Source organism: Mytilus californianus, unplaced genomic scaffold (assembly GCF_021869535.1).
Source record: "Mytilus californianus isolate M0D057914Y unplaced genomic scaffold, xbMytCali1.0.p SCAF_2, whole genome shotgun sequence".
Lineage (NCBI taxonomy): Eukaryota > Metazoa > Mollusca > Bivalvia > Mytilida > Mytilidae > Mytilus > Mytilus californianus.
The window spans coordinates 58,163,927-58,182,867 of NW_026262668.1; the positions used below are offsets into that span (position 1 = coordinate 58,163,927).

Below are 18,941 nucleotides of genomic sequence, written 5' to 3' on the forward strand. Positions count from 1 at the left end.
GTCATAATGATAGAATCAAAGAAAAGTTGAACTTGAAATGATATTAAATGAAGAACGATATATTGTGATATTATTTTACTAGGTATATGTAATTGCAGTAAAGCTAACTCACAGTGTGACCCAAGTACTGGAAACTGTATGTAAGTAATCTTCTTCTTGATCAATTTTTTTTACATGCCCTGCAAAAATTATTGACGGAGAAAATTTACCCTCGTCCTGCCAAATATAAATTTTGTGTTTTAAGGGCATATATGAAAAAACAGTGATAATCTAGTTGTGATATTTCTTTATTACCATCCTTGTTTATAGGTCAGTTTTATTGGTCAACAAAATTTTGTGTTCCAACTGAAAAACCTATAGTGTTTAAAAGAGTTATAGAGAGTTCAGCTAGAGCCTAGTTTTGGACATTGTCATTATTGTATAATGACTATAGGTGGTTGATGTGTAACAGTGCTACCACTTGACTTTGTAGATTTCTTACTACCTTCCATTCCCCACAATAGTGAAGTAAATTCCTTTAACTCAGTTGGTAGATGGGTTACAGTGCACAGTGGTACTGTGTTCAATCACTCATTGTTCAGTGGTTATTTTGAAAGGAAAATCAAACTCTACTGTTACTGACTTTTAAAGAAAATACTTATATTCAAATATGCGTACCGTCTTTTGGGGTGTATAGTGCGCATTTGTGTATAGTGTGCACCCCCTTTATGGTCCAAGAAACGTGAGAAAAAAAGTTTATTGTTCGTATAAGACTCATAGACATTTTTGGAAAAGTTACAGCTCCAAAATCAGCAAACAGGAAGTCTATTGGTAAACAGGAAGTTATTTAAATGGACACCGATGTCGGAGAATTCCGTACGGAATACGTAATTAATATGAAATTGCAAATATTCTGACAAATGAATAAGAATTTTATTAGATTGAGATAAATCTACATTAAAGTTTTTTTTTTAAAACCAAATTTAATAAATTGTTTGAGTATCAAGGACAAGATTAAATATCCAAATTAATGTTCTGATTGAAACAATAACATAATTACGAATCAGTCAAATGATTATCATTAACATCATTAGTGCTGTAATAAATTGTTAAAATCTCATTATTTTTATTTTTTGTTTGTTGATTCTAGCTGTTAATCCGGATTATCACACCTCAATCAACGGGTCTAATCGATGTCAAAACAAATCAGTGACAGGTTCACCTTGTTCCTAATTAAATTCATTCAGGTTACAATTATGGGATTATCATGTTTTCAATCATAATTTCTTGAACGGTTTTAAACAGTTGTTTAAAAGTTACAAAGTAGAAACGTATTTATAAAAATAAACTTCTCATAGACTAAATCATCACTTTACAATATCAAGTCACATGACTGACCCACATGACTGGCGATCACCTGATACATTAGAAAAAATGGCGGTTTATCTTTTCAAAACGAGCGTGGTTTATTCAATTTTCATACACTTTTCTTCTACTCTCCATGATGAACACATACAAAAACAGTAAGTTATGACAACAAGGAACACAGAGGCTAATTTAACCGACAACAAAAGCTTTATTGTGTCATTATTAAGACATGGCAAATTTCCGGATTGCAAACAGAATGACAAATTTACACGATAAACGTAACTACAGAGATATAAAATGTTTTTTATTTGAATAAAACATGACAAATCAAAAACAATAAGATACATATTACAAATATAACATGTAAAACATAAAAACAATCGAGGTTTTAGCAAAAATATTCCGTACTCTTCACTTCTGGAAATTTCCTTGTCGGAGTTTGGACCTGAAAAAAGACTAATAAAATGTCTGTAGGCATGTATAACGCGCACCCCTCTTACAAGAAACATGACCCAGGGTATAAATGTGCGCACTATACATACCAAAAGACAGTACTCTAGTTTTGTAACAGCATTAAACAGAGATGCGGAAAAGTATGAATTACCAAATGTGTAATCAGGCAAAATTTAGATTCAACTGCAAGAAAAGACATAAATATAAAACTGTTCCTAGGGGGAAAAAGTAAAACTATGGGTTGACTATTTTTCAAGGTCAGGATAGGATTTGTCTCTACATTTGTTTATTTATTAATTATGCTGTACTGTGGATTCATTTTTAGCTCACCTGGCCCAAAGGGCCAAGTGAGCTTTTCTCATCACTTGGCGTCCGTCGTCCGTTGTCCGGTGTCCTGCGTCCGTCGTCCGTAAACTTTTACAAAAATCTTCTCCTCTGAAACTACTGGGCCAAATTTGACCAAACTCGGCCACAATCATTATTATGGTATCTAGTTTCAAAAATGTGTCCAGCCATCCCGCCAACCAACCAAGATGGCCACCATGGCTAAAAATAGAACATAGGGGTAAAATGTAGATTTTGGCTTATATCTCTGAAACCAAAGCATTTAGAGCAAATCTGACATGGGGTAAAATTGTTTATCAGGTCAAGATCTATCTGCCCTGAAATTTTCAGATGAATTGGACAACCCGTTGTTGGGTTGCTGCCCCTGAATTGGTAATTTTAAGGAAATTTTGCCGCTTTTGGTTATTATCTTGAATATTATTATAGATAGAGATAAACTGTAAACAGCAATAATGTTCAGCAAAGTAAGATCTACAAATAAGTCAACTTGACCAAAATGGTCAGTTGACCCCTTAAATAGTAATTGCCCTTTATAGTCAATTTTTAACCTTTTTTCGTAAATTTTTGTAATCTTTTACAAAAAATCTTCTCCTCTGAAACTACTGAGACAAATTTAACCAAACTTGTCCACAATCATCATTAGGGTATCTAGTTTAAAAAATCTGTCCGATGACCCCGCTCGCGAACCAAGATGGATGAATTTGTCACCTTTACTTTAAAACTAATAAGTATTTTTTTAATCATTTATTTTTTTTTTTAATTATAGTTATTGGTTTTGACATGGCTAAAAAAAATGGACATAGGGTAAAATGCAGTTTTTGGCTCATATCTCTGAAACCAAAGCATTTAGAGCAAATTTGACGAGGATAAAATTGTTCATTAGGTCAAGATCTATCTGCCCTGAAATTTTCCGACCAATCAGGCAACACGTTGTTGGGTTGCTGCCCCTGAATTGGTAATTTAAAGAAAATTTTGCAGCTTTTGGTTATTATCTTGAATATTATTATAGATAGAGATAAACTGTAAACAGCAATAATGTACAGCAAAGTAAGATCTACAAATAAGTCAACATGACCAAAATGGTCAATTGACCCCTTAAGGAGTTATTGCCCTTTATAGTCAATTTTTTACAATTTTCATAAATTTTCGTAAATATTTGTAAATTTTTTCAAAATATTTTCCACTGTAACTACTGGACCATGTTCATTATAGATAGAGATAATTGTAAGCAGCAAGAATGTTCAGTAAAGTAAGATCTACAAACACATCACCATCACCAAAACACAATTTTGTCATGAATCCATCTGTGTCCTTTGTTTAATATGCACATAGACCAAGGTGAGCGACACAGGCTCTTTAGAGCCTCTAGTTATTCGTGGTATACCAATTTTCGTGGATTTTGTGGGTCACAGCGAACCACGAATTTAAGAATTCAACGAAGAATAATCCCGAGAAATGTGTATGTAGTCGGATGTTAATTACCGGTTATGTTATGCAGTTCTAGTATAGTGTTGACTAGCGATAAACATTGTAACATAACACATGTTTTTAATGAAAGAAGAAACAAGTATTTTGATTAAATCAATAATAAATATATCGAATATCAGTGATAATTTACTTTTTAAAATTGATTAAAACTGTTCATGGAAAATAACTGCAAGTTGTTAATTACCGTGTCATAGTTTGGTTTACTGGTGATTAAAAATCAATAGGATTAAGTACGGGGATATTGCCCGTAGGTAATATTGTTTATGACAGGAACATTTATTTTCACACCTTTTACTTATATGGCTGTTTATTATATCGTGATTAGGGAATGAGTTTTCAATCATCGAGTTTTGAATGCCTTATAAAATTCCGCCAGAATTTATAAATTGTAAAACAAACAAATAATTAGTTGTCTCTGTCCATTATTGTAATAGAAGTTTTCAATGAACACTTTAACCTAGAATGACCAATCGAGGATTTTGACAATTCAAAACTTTTTCAATGAATTCCTTCTTTTTTGTTTGTTTTATTATTGATCAATTCAAGGAGGTTATATGATCTCCTAAATCAAAAAGAAATCCACGAATTACGTATCTGTTTTTTTTTTTTTTTAATCAGCAATCCACGAATTTACGTATACCACGAAACGTCTTTTTTTCTCTATCCACGAAAATTGATACCCACGAAAATAAATGAATCCACAGTATAATGAATGCATATGTCGAATAAAAGGAAAGGGTTTGTCAGTTTTGCAGAAATCCAATAACACAATAGAGGTCAATATAGGGTCTCCTATAATAGACAAGTGTCCAAATTATGTGACCAGATGTCAAACTCTAAATGGACCACTGTCTCCACAAAAATGAACACCTAAATCTGTAATGAAAAAAAACAACATGATTATGACTGATGAGATTCCTTGAGTTGGATAGGTACATACACATCAGTGGCAAGCTTGTGTAGTTTTGTGAGCATTTAACCCTACATATGCCTTTAGGTACATACACATCAGTGGCAAGCTTGTGTAGTTTTGTGAGCATTTAACCTCCATATGTCTTTAGGTACATACACATCAGTGGCAAGCTTGTGTAGTTTTGTGAGCATTTGACCCTCCATATGTCTTTAGGTACATAAACATCAGTGACAAGCTATTGTAGTTTTGTGAACATTTAACTGTCCATATGTCTTTAGGTACATAATTATCAGTGACAAGCTTGTGTAGTTTTGTGAACATTTAACCCTCCATATGTCTAAAGGTACATAAACATCAGTGACAAGCTATTGTAGTTTTGTGAACATTTAACTGTCCATATGTCTTTAGGTACATAATCATCAGTGACAAGCTTGTGTAGTTTTGTGAACATTTAACCCTCCATATGTCTAAAGGTACATACACATCAGTGACAAGCTTGTGTAGTTTTGTGAACATTTAACCCTCCATATGCCTTTAGGTACATAAACATCAGTGACAAGCTTGTGTAGTTTTGTGAACATTTAACCCTCCATGTCTTTAGGTACATAATCATCAGTGGCAAGCTTGTGTAGTTTTGTGAGCATTTAACCCTACGTATGTCTTTAGGAACATAATCATCAGTGACAAGCTTGTGTAGTTTTGTAAACATTTAACCCTCCATATGTCTTTAGGTACATAATCATCAGTGGCAAGCTATTGTAGTTTTGTAAACATTTAACCCTCCATATGTCTTTAGGTACATAATCATCAGTGACAAGCTTGTGTAGTTTTGTGAACATTTAACCCTACATATGTCTTTAGGAACATAAACATCAGTGACAAGCTATTGTAGTTTTGTGAACATTTAACTGTCCATATGTCTAAAGGTACATAATCATCAGTGACAAGCTTGTGTAGTGTTGTGAACATTTAACCCTCCATATGTCTTTAGGTACGTAAACATCAGTGACAAGCTTGTGTAGTTTTGTGAACATTTAACCCTCCATATGCCTTTAGGTACATACACATCAGTGGCAAGCTTGTGTAGTTTTGTGAGCATTTAACCCTCCTTATGTCTAAAGGTACATACACATCAGTGACAAGCTTGTGTAGTTTTGTGAACATTTAACCCTCCATATGCCTTTAGGTACATTCTGACACATCAGTGGCAAGCTTGTGTAGTTTTGTGAGCATTTAACCCTCCATATGTCTAAAGGTACATAAACATCAGTGACAAGCTATTGTAGTTTTGTGAACATTTAACCCTCCATATGTCTTTAGGTACATAATCATCAGTGGCAAGCTTGTGTAGTTTTGTGAACATTTAACCCTCCATATGTCTTTAGGTACATACACATCAGTGGCAAGCTTGTGTAGTTTTGTGAACATTTAACCCTCCATATGTCTTTAGGTACATACACATCAATGGCAAGCTATTGTAGCTTTGTGAGCATTTAACCCTCCATATGCCTTTTATCTTACTCAGTGTGGCGAATATTGTTAAATATCCCTACAGACAACTTTCAGTATACTGTACAATATTTTTAGGTGTAACTCAGGATGGATGGGGAATAATTGTCAGTTTCCTTGCCCATCAGGACATTATGGACAGGATTGTAAACTTCCTTGTCTCTGTAATAATCAGGGATCATGTGACCCTGTTGGTGGAACTTGTCAGTGTAATCCTGGATATATGTTGCGTAAGTATTCAATTTTTATATAAAACCACCTTCGTGAAGAAGACCTGTTTACCTCAATGATGAAATGGTAATATGGTATTGATTGTGAAATAACTTGTTTATAGTTCATGAAGGGCAAAACCATTAAACTTTGAAATTCTGTAAATTTAGAAATAAATTAAAAATGAGATCTTATTAAGGTGGTACCCAACACCTTGACTAATATTAATTTGGTTCGTTTAATATTCCTAAAATTTTGACAGAATGTTTACTTTGACCCTTTGACAGAAATATAAAAATTTCAAATAATTTGAACCAACCACTTTATCAGAAAAATTTCACTGGTTATATAGGGTGCAATCAACAGTTTTTTTCTATGACGTCATATTTTAAGGGACCATGCCTAAGTGACCCTTAGTGGTGGAATGGTTAATAAAGATACTTGTATAAAACTAGATATTACTGGAATCAGAATTTTCTCTAGTTTATATTGAAATAAAAATATACTGTACTTTTAATATAGTAAAAAAGTTCTATCCAGAGAAAATGGGGAAAAAGTTGCCTAATCTGAACATAAAAAACCTGAAATCAGGTCATGTGCATACCCATGTAAACATGATACAGGCACATTTCCCATAATCAAAACTGTATGAAATTCATAGGTTTTTACCTGGCCTTTAATAAAAATCTTGTTTCAGGGTACGGTTTCCTGCTTCGAAAAGAGCTACAGTGGCTGCAAATAAGTTTTCAATTTTCACTGCCAAAAAAACAGGATGTTTACAGTGTTGTCTCCCCTCAAAACATGAATATTTAATCTAATTTTTAAAATTATTTTAATCATTCAACCTGTTTAATTTGAAAGCTAATTAACTAATTTTTACAATCGAATACAAAAAACATGATACTTTTTCACCAATTATATGAATAAAAAGGGATTTCCCTCCATGGTTATTTTTAGTCGGGGAATAACCCCTAGTTTTTTATACGAAACTGTTTATAGCACCCTTAAGCAAAACTTTGTATGCGATATATAAAAAATTCTCTACTTTTCTGAATCTGTACATTATATCGATTAAAATGATGTCTTACTTTAAGGATTGCGACCATCGATTGTGAAACTACGGCTCATTTTTTATGTCGCATAGTATTGGCATATTGGCCAGTGGCAAATAGTTAAACTGGCATATTCCAAACATTTCCTGTATCACATTTTCATCAGTTACACAAAGAAAAAAAATCATAAAATTGGGTTTCTATTGAATAAATAGAATAAAAACTATGAAATAAACATAAATAAAGTTACTTTAAACAGATTTTGTCCCTAGTATTATATGAACTAAGGTGTAGCTGAGTTGAGAAAAATATTGAAATAGTGTATTTCTTAGGAACAGCACTTGTAGCTATTTGAATATAAAAAGTACCAAATATATAATATAATGAATAAAAATGTATGTTACACTGATCAGTAGTAAAGGTCAAAGTAGAAAAAATCTACACTTTTCATGTGCAACTTTTGGTTCCAAATATATGAGAGAATGAATAAAAATATTATGACGTCGCAAAAAGATGAAAAAACTTCAAAATTTGCACACAGTCTGGTTTTCTTATATCTGGTTGCTATGTACAAATCTGTAATATTTGCATTAAATATACCAAACTGATGCTTTTAAATTAATGTATGCATGCCATATGATATTTTTCAGAATTGTTTTACTCCATTCAGTAACACATTTCTATGCTAAAACCTCACTATATTATATGTTTGACCCTTTAAGGGTGCAATCAACAGTTTTTTTCTATGACGTCATATTTTAAGGGACCATGCCTAAGTGACCCTTAGTGGTGGAATGGTTAATAAAGATACTTGTATAAAACTAGATATTACTGGAATCAGAATTTTCTCTAGTTTATATTGAAATAAAAATATACTGTACTTTTAATATAGTAAAAAAGTTCTATCCAGAGAAAATGGGGAAAAAGTTGCCTAATCTGAACATAAAAAACCTGAAATCAGGTCATGTGCATACCCATGTAAACATGATACAGGCACATTTCCCATAATCAAAACTGTATGAAATTCATAGGTTTTTACCTGGCCTTTAATAAAAATCTTGTTTCAGGGTACGGTTTCCTGCTTCGAAAAGAGCTACAGTGGCTGCAAATAAGTTTTCAATTTTCACTGCCAAAAAAACAGGATGTTTACAGTGTTGTCTCCCCTCAAAACATGAATATTTAATCTAATTTTTAAAATTATTTTAATCATTCAACCTGTTTAATTTGAAAGCTAATTAACTAATTTTTACAATCGAATACAAAAAACATGATACTTTTTCACCAATTATATGAATAAAAAGGGATTTCCCTCCATGGTTATTTTTAGTCGGGGAATAACCCCTAGTTTTTTATACGAAACTGTTTATAGCACCCATAGCAGTTTGACAAACACTAATTTTGATCATTGAGAAGCTTAATATTTCCTTAACAATACAACGTGATTAAAACGTTAAATTGATTTTTACAGAGTTATCTCCCTGTAGTGTTAGGTACCACCTTAATGTGATTGCAAATATTATGTGAAGGAAAAGCACTACTAAAATAATGAATGCAAGCTTTTGAGAATCTTTTTTTCGCATTAATAAAACATCACAGTTATTTCTGAATTTACAGTAATTTATATTGATGATTAGTTTTAGGTATTGTTTATTCAAATTTAAATTAATCAATTTGATAAACAATATTCCATAAAAAAAAAACATAGAAAATTAAAGATTGAGCAACAGCGATCCCACCTCAAAATAGAAATGAACTTGGGTGCTCAGAAAAGATAAGTTAAATTTGTATTTTGACATCATCCAACATCAGATAGTCTCCACAGGGGAGATAATTACATAAGTTTTTTTTGGAGAATTGCTTATATACTTAAATGTATGAAATCGCTGAGTATGGTTGAACCAAATATAATCTGTATGATTCTGAGTTGATTTACATGAACATTTGTAAAGGGTTATTGTCAGGTGAATGTTAAAAAGTTCCTGCAAACCTCTAGTAAGCATGAACACATTGGTCCTTTAACTGTTACAAAAATCTTTTCCTCTGAAACTAATAGACCAAATTTAATTAAACTTAGCCACAATCATCATTGGGATATCTAGTTAAAAAATTTGTCCGATGATCCCGTCTGCGAACCAACATGGCTGACATAGCTAAAAAATTGAACATAGGAGTAAAATACAAGTTTTTGTCTATTATCTTGAAAACCGCTATAGATAAAGAAAATCTGACAGGGACAGAATTGTTCAAAAAGTTGAGATCTATCTACTGTCCTATTAATCAAAACTGTCAAACAACTTCTTACAGGAGCTATTGCCCTTTAAAGATGATTTTACCCATTTTTTTAAAATTTGCAACTATATTAGAAATTGAGAGGGATACATTGATGACTTACAGACGAAGTTGGCACTTTGTACAGTTGACTGACTTTTTTAAATAAGGCGCTGAATGTTGGAACATTGGTGTTGTACCAACTCTCATCTAGTAAAATATCAAGAAATGTGCTTTGCAATTAATTTTTTTTAGTAGAATGAATTTGTGCAATGATGAACTCATTATATAATTTCATTATTAAATTTATTTTTTTTCAGCCACATGTGCCTTTCAGTGTGAAAATGGATTGTATGGACCTGATTGCGGATTCTTCTGTAAATGTAATAATCAACCATGTGATCCTGTAACAGGGCTTTGCCAATGTGGACCTGGGTTCAAAGGTCAACATTGTGAACTGGTAGGTACAGGGAATTGTTACCCTAATTTTCCTTTATTGGTCAATAGTTTGAATGTTTGAAGGGGTCATTGCCATGTTTGATCAATTTTGTGACGTGATAATCCTGCCAGTGATCATTCATGTTATAGAGATAGATGTTTTCAGTTGAAACCTATATCATACAGCTTATACAAGGGGACTAATGATTAATAATTTTTTAATCAAACCCTTGAAAGCCCTTGATAAACAAATACAACCATGCAGCTATCATTGAAAAATTTTTTAGACCTAAATTTTCATTCTTTTGAAAAAAGAATCATATTCTACCGTCTGCCATTTAGATTATGATATTAGTATTGTGAACACTTTTAAATTTAATTGTCAAGTGAAAAAAGTATCAATATTAACAGGGTCTTCAACTTCAACCACTATAAATGGCCTTTTTCAAAATATTGCAAAATTGTAGCTGTTCATTTATTTCAGGAATGTCCAATTGGTTTTTATGGACAATTTTGTCTGCAGAAATGCCAGTGTGCAGGGAAGTATGGGTGTGATCATGTGACTGGAGCATGTCATTGTGGTCCTGGATTTGTTGGACAGAAATGTGATGTGGCTTGTCCACCAGGATCGTAAGCATAAATAATAATCACATAATTGGTAACAATGAAAAACAAATTCTGTGTTTAATTTTGATTAGATAGAGTAGCACCCTTTTAATTTTAAATTTATGAAGTATGAAGTAAAAGAAAATTATGTATTACAGACAATTGATTACAGAAAACAAAATAGGTCTATATGTACTATTTTTCCTGTAGCTATAGCCTAATGTTATCCATAGCCTAGCTGTCAGTTCATAAAGTAATATTTTTTATGGCCTAAACAAGAAACTATGTTGTATCTAAAATTCCAATTTTAAGCACTTTATTGAGAGGCTGTAGTTGATCTTTCAACTGAGCATGAGGAATAGTAGCCGAGACTGTAGAATAAGCCATAGTTTTGAGTCAATTGCCAACAGTAATGATTGTGATTGAAGATTTCAGGAGATTTTTTTTTTTTAAAGAATTTTTAACAATCAACATCTTATGATGCTGCTGGTTGAGTATGCATCATTACAAGATTTTATTTTTTTGAAGGCATTCTTATACTGTAGAAAAAATGGAAGAAGAATTGTAGAAAAATGTTAAGATGAACATGAAGTTTGATGTATCTTGTTCTTTATAAGGATTTTTATGAAGTTTTTGCATCCCGTATATTAATCCAATAAACTTTTAAAACCTACAAGTCATTTCTCTGTACTTTCCCCCAGAAATGTCAAGCTAGTACAATTAGATACATGGTTTAATTTTGTTTGCATTTTAAATGAGTAACAATAACTATGATGAATCTTCAGATTTTCAGGATATTCAGTGTTCTTAAAACAGATGGATAAATTTTGTTTAAAACAGGAACCTTAATTAATAATATAAGAGGTCCTTTATGAAGTGACTGCTCTATAAATGTCAAAGTCTGACTGTATTAGTATCAACATAAAATGGAATTATGAATCAGCTATCAAAAAAATTGTAAGCTTATTATTATTTCTTGAGAGAAATGTATGGTATCCTTCAATGCTGAGAACTTAATTACAGTAATTATCCTGCAAGGGTGATTTGCCCAGCTCTACAATCATACACTGAGCCAGGAACATGCTAAATTAAGTGTAAGCTTGGATTTTCTAATTTCCAGGTTTGGCATTAATTGTGCCAAAAGGTGTAACTGCTTCAACCAGCCATGCGATGGAATCACTGGTCTATGTAAATGTAACCCAGGATACAGAGGTCATCAGTGTGAGCTGAAATGTCCCTTAGGTCGCTTTGGAAACAAGTGTAAACAGACATGTGCTTGTAAAAATGGAGCATCTTGTGATGGTGTAAGTAATAACTCAGTTGGATTTTTGAGCCAGACATTCTGGCTTTATTCTCACCCTCAAGATTTAAGACGAAATAGAATTCTGAAATACAGGCAAATAATCTAAACATTGCAAAAAGTGTAAGACAGTACTTTGATCATCTTCCACCAACTTTTCACATGTTATTTGCTCTTAAATGAAAAGAAATACATTAATTGTAAGATCATATGTTTAGATTTGAATTAAGTACACTTGCAGATTTAAATCAAAATTTATGAAATATTTACCCTTTATGATATGAAGATCAGTATTTTATGCCCGATGAAGTAATTGATTAAACTTCATAATTTGTTTTTATTGATTTCCAACACTCTTTAAAATATATACTAAGGGAGACAATTTGATCTTTTTTCCTAAAATTGTATACAGTTGACATCTACATGTTTACTTAACTGTTAATTATATGCTTCATTTAAATAACAAAAGACTTTTTAATCAAGTTTTATGCATTTTTCAATCCTTTGAATGCCCTTTTTTGGGATGTAAAATTCCAAATGAAAAATTAAGAAGTTCCAAACATCTTTTTAATTAACCAAGATATTTTAAAAATTTCAAATATGAGCTTTGTATCAGATATTTTAAATAATATATTATCCCTGTAGAATAGATTCCTACACACAGATATAATTTTAATTTATATATAGACATTAATTGAAGAATTCCTTTCGAGCCCCGTGAACATAACAAGTAAAAGAATAAACATTTGAAAATAAAAATATTACTAAGTCTGATGCAAATCTCAGATTTGAAATTTCAGAATAGCTTGGGTGACTATAGATTCTACCATAAGAAGAAATAAGAAATCATATCCTGAAAATATCCCAATTGCTATCAAACTTAAGGATGTTCGCTACTCTTGTTTTTGAATTTTTGCCAGATATTCAGAATCCTCTGGTTTTTTGCCATTAAAAATTTTTCCCACTAACCCCTACTTTTCTTTCAATAATTTGATTACATATAGTTTAAAATGCCATCTTTGAAAATCTTATAAAAACCTTGTTATTTTTTCATAGCTTTTGAAAGAAAAAAGGTGCCAATGTTAAATGTATGAAAAATCTAGAGAGAATCATTTTCGGCTGAATTTTCAATGGCTTATACCTTAAAAACAAGCAAATAGACCATTCATTTTTTTCTGCTTTTTTAGTTCCTTTATTTATATACTTTAAATTTATAACAGTCTTTTAAAAAGGCGACCATCCTTAAAGGAAAAACCAACTTCTACTTTTATAAACCCCTTTATATTGTATGGTTGACTGCTTCAGCTGCCAACAAATACTTCATCTAGTTTTCATTTCAGGATTTTATCACTCATTTAATCAATAAAGAATTGAACATAGAAAAGGGTATCTTTTTTAGGTCACTGGAACATGTTTATGTCCACCTGGTTGGCAAGGTAATATGTGTGAAATACCATGTCCGACTGGTTATGGTGGTCCTGGTTGTAACACTTCCTGCCCTGCTAATTGTGGAAATGGGTTCTGTAGTAAGGCAACTGGATCTTGTATATGCACAGTAAGTTAAAAACATAAATACATTGACATTTGATGAAATTTTGAAGGAAAAGATTTTAGGTGTATTTGAATTTTTGGTAAATTCGTATACCGGTAATGTAAAAAATGGTCAGTAATTGGTTAATTAAAAAACAACAAAAAAGTATCAGTCACAGAAAAATAATGTTCAGATTGCAGAATGCTAAAATTGTCAAGAAATACCTACATTCTTTATTCCCCAAAATCTTCAAACTACTCATGTGACTTTGTTAACCCATTGTTTGGTGTTTTTATCTTGATCTTAAAAACTGTTATAGATGCATCGAAACTGTAAATAGCAAAACTGATCAGCAAAATAAGATCTACAAGTAAGTTCACATCACTGATTTTGCCAATCAGTTTCTAATAGGAGTTATTTCCCTTAAACAATGATTTTTAACCCCTGTTTGACTGTTATATTCCAAATTATAAAAGAGAAAAATTTTACACAGAAAAAATGATCAAGAGAATAAATCAATATGACAAAAATCGTCAATTGACATTTAGTAGGAGTTATTGCCCTTAAATGACAATGTTTACCCATTTTTGCTCTTTTGGGATATTTACTTGAAAATTATTATAATAAAAAGAAAACATGAAAAAATTATCAGCTAGATTGCAATAAAGGTGAAAATAAATGTGAAAATGGCATATTTTTTCCAGGTGAGTGATTTAGACTCTTAGGAGCCTCTAGTTATATATAAAGCAAATGACACGTATAGAATGTTTTTATTTTGAACCAAATAATGATTTAGGACAAACATATAAAGATTGAAATTCAAATTTCCTTTTAAATACTGTAAATTCAGAAATTATTGCGAAGTTTTTATTAATGTGAACTTTTGAGACTGGACAAGTATCGCAATAATAAGAACTCACATTCTCATAACTTATGCATATATCTGTATGTAGCTTTTCCTGAAATCCCAATAACTAATATCGCATTTATGTCTATTCTTCAAAAATCACAATAATAAATGCACGCAATAATTTCTGAATTTACAGTAGCCTAATTTCTTAATTTTTCACAGATTTTCAATAACATTTTTTTGTGAATGCTTTTTCCCTAAGAACATCAAAAACCTACTAGCAATATGATATAAAACATGGAGAAACATAACTTTGCTGTTAGCTTATGTATTGAAAATTATAAGCTTATTTTTCATTCTAAAAAAGAGGTATGCATGACTGTTCGATGGCTGAATCTAATGAGAGGTCTGTCGTTAAAGTCACTACATTCGAGAAAGTATCGGTGAATTAGAGTACGGGAAGACAATAATTCAATAGCAGTACATTAATGAAGATTTTGATAAGATAAAGATTTTCTTTTACAAGAACGTTCTCGTACACTTGTTTCATAGTAAAACTTAGCCATTCAAGCATATAAAACATAGTCAACTTTTTTTTTAATTTAGATTTTCATATGACTTTAAATAGCTATTGTTGATTTGTATTTGCAGACACCTGGTACAAAATGTGAATGCCCTGTTGGTTACTATGGTAGAACATGTCAATCACCTTGTGACTGTGTTCATGGAAGTTGTGACAAGACATCAGGACAGTGTATTTGTGTTGATGGTTGGTTTTTAACTAAATGTGACACCCAATGTCCAACAGGTTGGTATTTCATTTTAAAAAATCATGTTGACATGATATGATTATAAATGCAGACGTTTTCCCTCACCGTTTCCCTGTTAGTTTTCAAAAAAAGCTACTTTGAGGTAGCAGGGGTGTTTTCTGCCATCTTGGATTGTAAAATGGCAGAAACAATCGGTTTAGATCTTCAATGAAATGTGCAAATTTTGAGAGAAGAATGTCATTCATTTGTAAGATTTTTCATCTTAATGAAGAAAATTATGTGTTTTATCATATTCATGCGACTGCTTTTAACAAATACAGAATATTTTTTATTTGATTCCTTTTTTTCAACTTTGCCAAATAAGGGGAGATAACTCAGATAATGTATATTTTATACTGGAATGTGTTATGAATTTATCTATTTTGTTTTGTAGCAAGAAAACGAGTCTTGTGACCTTATTTTTTCTTTTTATAATTTGATAGGCCATTATAAGAGCTATCTTCTCATAATTTATCTTTAAATTCTATGGTTTAGTTCTCTTTCTATCACACAAAATTGTGTTTTCCTTGAATAAACTATACAAAATCTGACAATTTAGCACAGCCTTTAGTTTGAAAAAAAGTCCTGTGACTCACACTTTTAATCATATATTTGAGAGAGTCATGATTTAAACTACATTTTGGCAAATGATTAAAAATTTTATGGATTTTAATTTAGACCCCCATCTATCTTAAGCATTTTCAATACTAGTGTCATTACATTTTATAATATGATACATAATGTGCAGTAAGTATTGCTACCAACCATTTGAGTCTTTGACTCATTTTATTTCTCAAATAAGACAATTTGTACTTATACCACTATTGCTGGCTTATAGAAACGAGAACAGTGCACACTGATCTTCAGTTTATTCATGTCCTTTACTTGACAGATACATATGGAGCTGCTTGTTCCGACAATTGTAACTGTGTCCTTGGAGATTGTGATCCTCTGAATGGAAAATGTATCTGTGCCTCTGGCAACAGTGGTGCTCAGTGTGAAAAACCTTGTCAGGTAAAATTGCATGTGACTTATTGCATATTATGCTCATAAATTTCACTTCAGTATACTATAGAGAGTTTTCTTTTGTTCTTTTTATTGTATGCCCATATAGATTAATTGATTGTTGCTTGCCTAATGTTCTGTCTGTCTAGATAAATGCTTAATTACAATGTTAGTTTTTAATTAAGGGGCAATTTGAATAATCTGTTATAATAGTGCTAATTATACCCCACACAACGAGTTGCAGAGGGTATAATGTTTTTGACCCGTCCCTCTGTCCGTCCGTCCGTCTGTCCGTCCATCAGTCCGTCAGTCCGTCAGTCCTGTTTCTTGTCATCGCAACTCCTCTCAAACCACACAACAGAATTTCATGAAACCTTTTTAGATAATAAGGACATACTATGTAGTTGTGCATATCGACAGGAAATTACGATTCAATTCTTTTTCTAGGAGTTACGCCCCTTTGAACTTATTTACTTTAATGTACTACTGCAACAGTTTGTCATCGCAACTCCTCTCAAACCACACAACAGAATTTCATGAAACCTTTTCAGATAATAAGGACATACTATGTAGATGTGCATATCGACAGGAAATTACGATTCCATTTTTTTTCCAGGAGTTACGCCCCTTTGAACTTATTTGCCCAATATAATACTGCAACCTTTTGTCATCGCAACTCCTCTCAAACCACACAACAGAATTTCATGAAACCTTTTCAGATAATAAGGACATACTATGTAGATGTGCATATCAACAGGAAATTATGATTGAATTTTTTTCCCAGGAGTTACGCCCCTTTGAACTTATTTGCCCAATTACTACTGCAACCTTTTGTCATCGCAACTTCTCTCAAACCACACAACAGAATTTCATGAAACCCTTTCAGATAATAAGGACATACTATGTAGATGTGCATATCGACAGGAAATTACAATTCAATTTTTTTTCCAGGAGTTACGCCCCTTTGAACTTATTTGCCCAATATAATACTGCACCTTTTGTCATCGCAACTCCTCTCAAACCACACAACAGAATTTCATGAAACCTTTTCAGATAATAAGGACATACTATGTAGATGTGCATATCAACAGGAAATTATGATTCAATTTTTTTCCCAGGAGTTACGCCCCTTTGAACTTATTTGCCAAATTACTACTGCAACCTTTTGTCATCGCAACTCCTCTCAAACCACACAACAGAATTTCATGAAACCCTTTCAGATAATAAGGACATACTATGTAGATGTGCATATCGACAGGAAATTACAATTCAATTTTTTTTCCAGGAGTTACGCCCCTTTGAACTTATTTGCCCAATATAATACTGCACCTTTTGTCATCGCAACTCCTCTCAAACCACACAACAGAATTTCATGAAACTGTGTAGATAATAAGGACATACCGGGTACTATGTAGATGTGCATATTGACAGGAAATTACAATTCAATTTTTTTTTCTGATACAATTTTTTTTTCTTACACTTATTTTATTTCTCCAATGACAATGTGGGGACGTGGGGTATGTGAGCGCACTCACTAAAGTTCTTTCATTTCACTTGTGGTGAAGTATTTTGCTGCAAATAGTATTTACCTTAAAAAAAACTTATGTATTACAACACATTTGCTCTTTTGCAATTATATATATCCATTTTATGGGAGTTATTTCCCTTAAATTATAGACATTATGTATCTTCAGCAGAAAATTCCTCAAAATTTCTTAGAATTCAGAAGCCTTAATTATATTCTTTATTAGGAAAATCCAACATTGTTGTATAATTGATTGATTGTTGCTTGGTTATTGTCTAGTGGCAAATTGTTCATGCATATTTAGAACAGACATCTTGGTATAAAGAATTCAAAAAAGCAGTTTAGTGTTACCTAGATGGGTCAATATCCCTAATGTGCCTCAAATAAAAAACAAAAATATTACATCAACAAAAAATCTCTGTTCAGTGATATTAGACGTGTTTTAATTTTTAACAAGCTTAACCATTTGTGCTAATTTGAAGAGCAGAAGACCATATAATAATGGTGTAAAAACTATGGAGTTATTAAATGTATGCAAAAAACTAAATTTTCAAAGAAGTTATTGTGTGAAAAAAGGATTTTTTCCAGAAGCCACATCTCAAAGGGTTTTTTGGGGTATACCATTACCGCCTACCTGAAATGAATTGCGCATATTGACCTAAATTCCAATCTTGGTTGTAATCGAACTTACTGAATATTACCTTCCCAAAGGTAAAAATGTGAAAATGATGTGCTTAAACTCTGCACATCTATAGATAAACTAGAGTACAAAAAAAAAATAATCAATTCCAACAGTAATATACATTCAAACATTACAAAATAATACAGATGCCCATTCTAGCAAGAGTACAGCCGATGATACACAATAATGATACATAGTTCAAAGACATAACAAAAAAATAATTATTTTTAATTATTAGTATTTAAATTTACGATTGCTGTCTAATTTACAAAAGCCCAACAACTTTTTTAATTTTAAGGGAGGAACATATGGACCTGGTTGTCTGATTACCTGTCCACCGTGTGGTAAATATGCCCAAAATCAGTGTGATCCTGCATCTGGAGCCTGTGTTTGTAAAACTGGATATACTGGTGCCCTTTGTGGCCAGCCTTGTCAACAGGGATACAGTGGAGTCAATTGTTCCTCAAAGTGCAAGTGAGTATAAACATATGTTACAAATGCTGATTTTTAAGGACTCTTGCTTTTATCCATTATTTGTTAAAAGAGTTGTTAAAAATTGGTAAAATTTTTAACTGTCCATTTTTTTTTTAAAGACCTTCAACTAATATGA

The 18,941-nt window shown here is 31.9% G+C and overlaps 1 protein-coding gene across 1 annotated transcript in view; it reads left to right on the plus strand.

Annotated features, from left to right (window-relative positions):
* LOC127729003 (uncharacterized) overlaps positions 1–18,941 on the plus strand; it is an 84,141-nt gene that overhangs the window by 48,949 nt on the left and 16,251 nt on the right. The window contains exons 30-38 of the mRNA XM_052236578.1: positions 83–140; positions 6,134–6,285; positions 9,906–10,045; positions 10,508–10,653; positions 11,750–11,933; positions 13,329–13,484; positions 14,962–15,118; positions 16,012–16,133; positions 18,630–18,805. Of these exons, the coding sequence (XP_052092538.1) occupies positions 83–140; positions 6,134–6,285; positions 9,906–10,045; positions 10,508–10,653; positions 11,750–11,933; positions 13,329–13,484; positions 14,962–15,118; positions 16,012–16,133; positions 18,630–18,805 (1,291 nt within the window). The remainder of the gene's footprint in view (positions 1–82; positions 141–6,133; positions 6,286–9,905; positions 10,046–10,507; positions 10,654–11,749; positions 11,934–13,328; positions 13,485–14,961; positions 15,119–16,011; positions 16,134–18,629; positions 18,806–18,941) is intronic.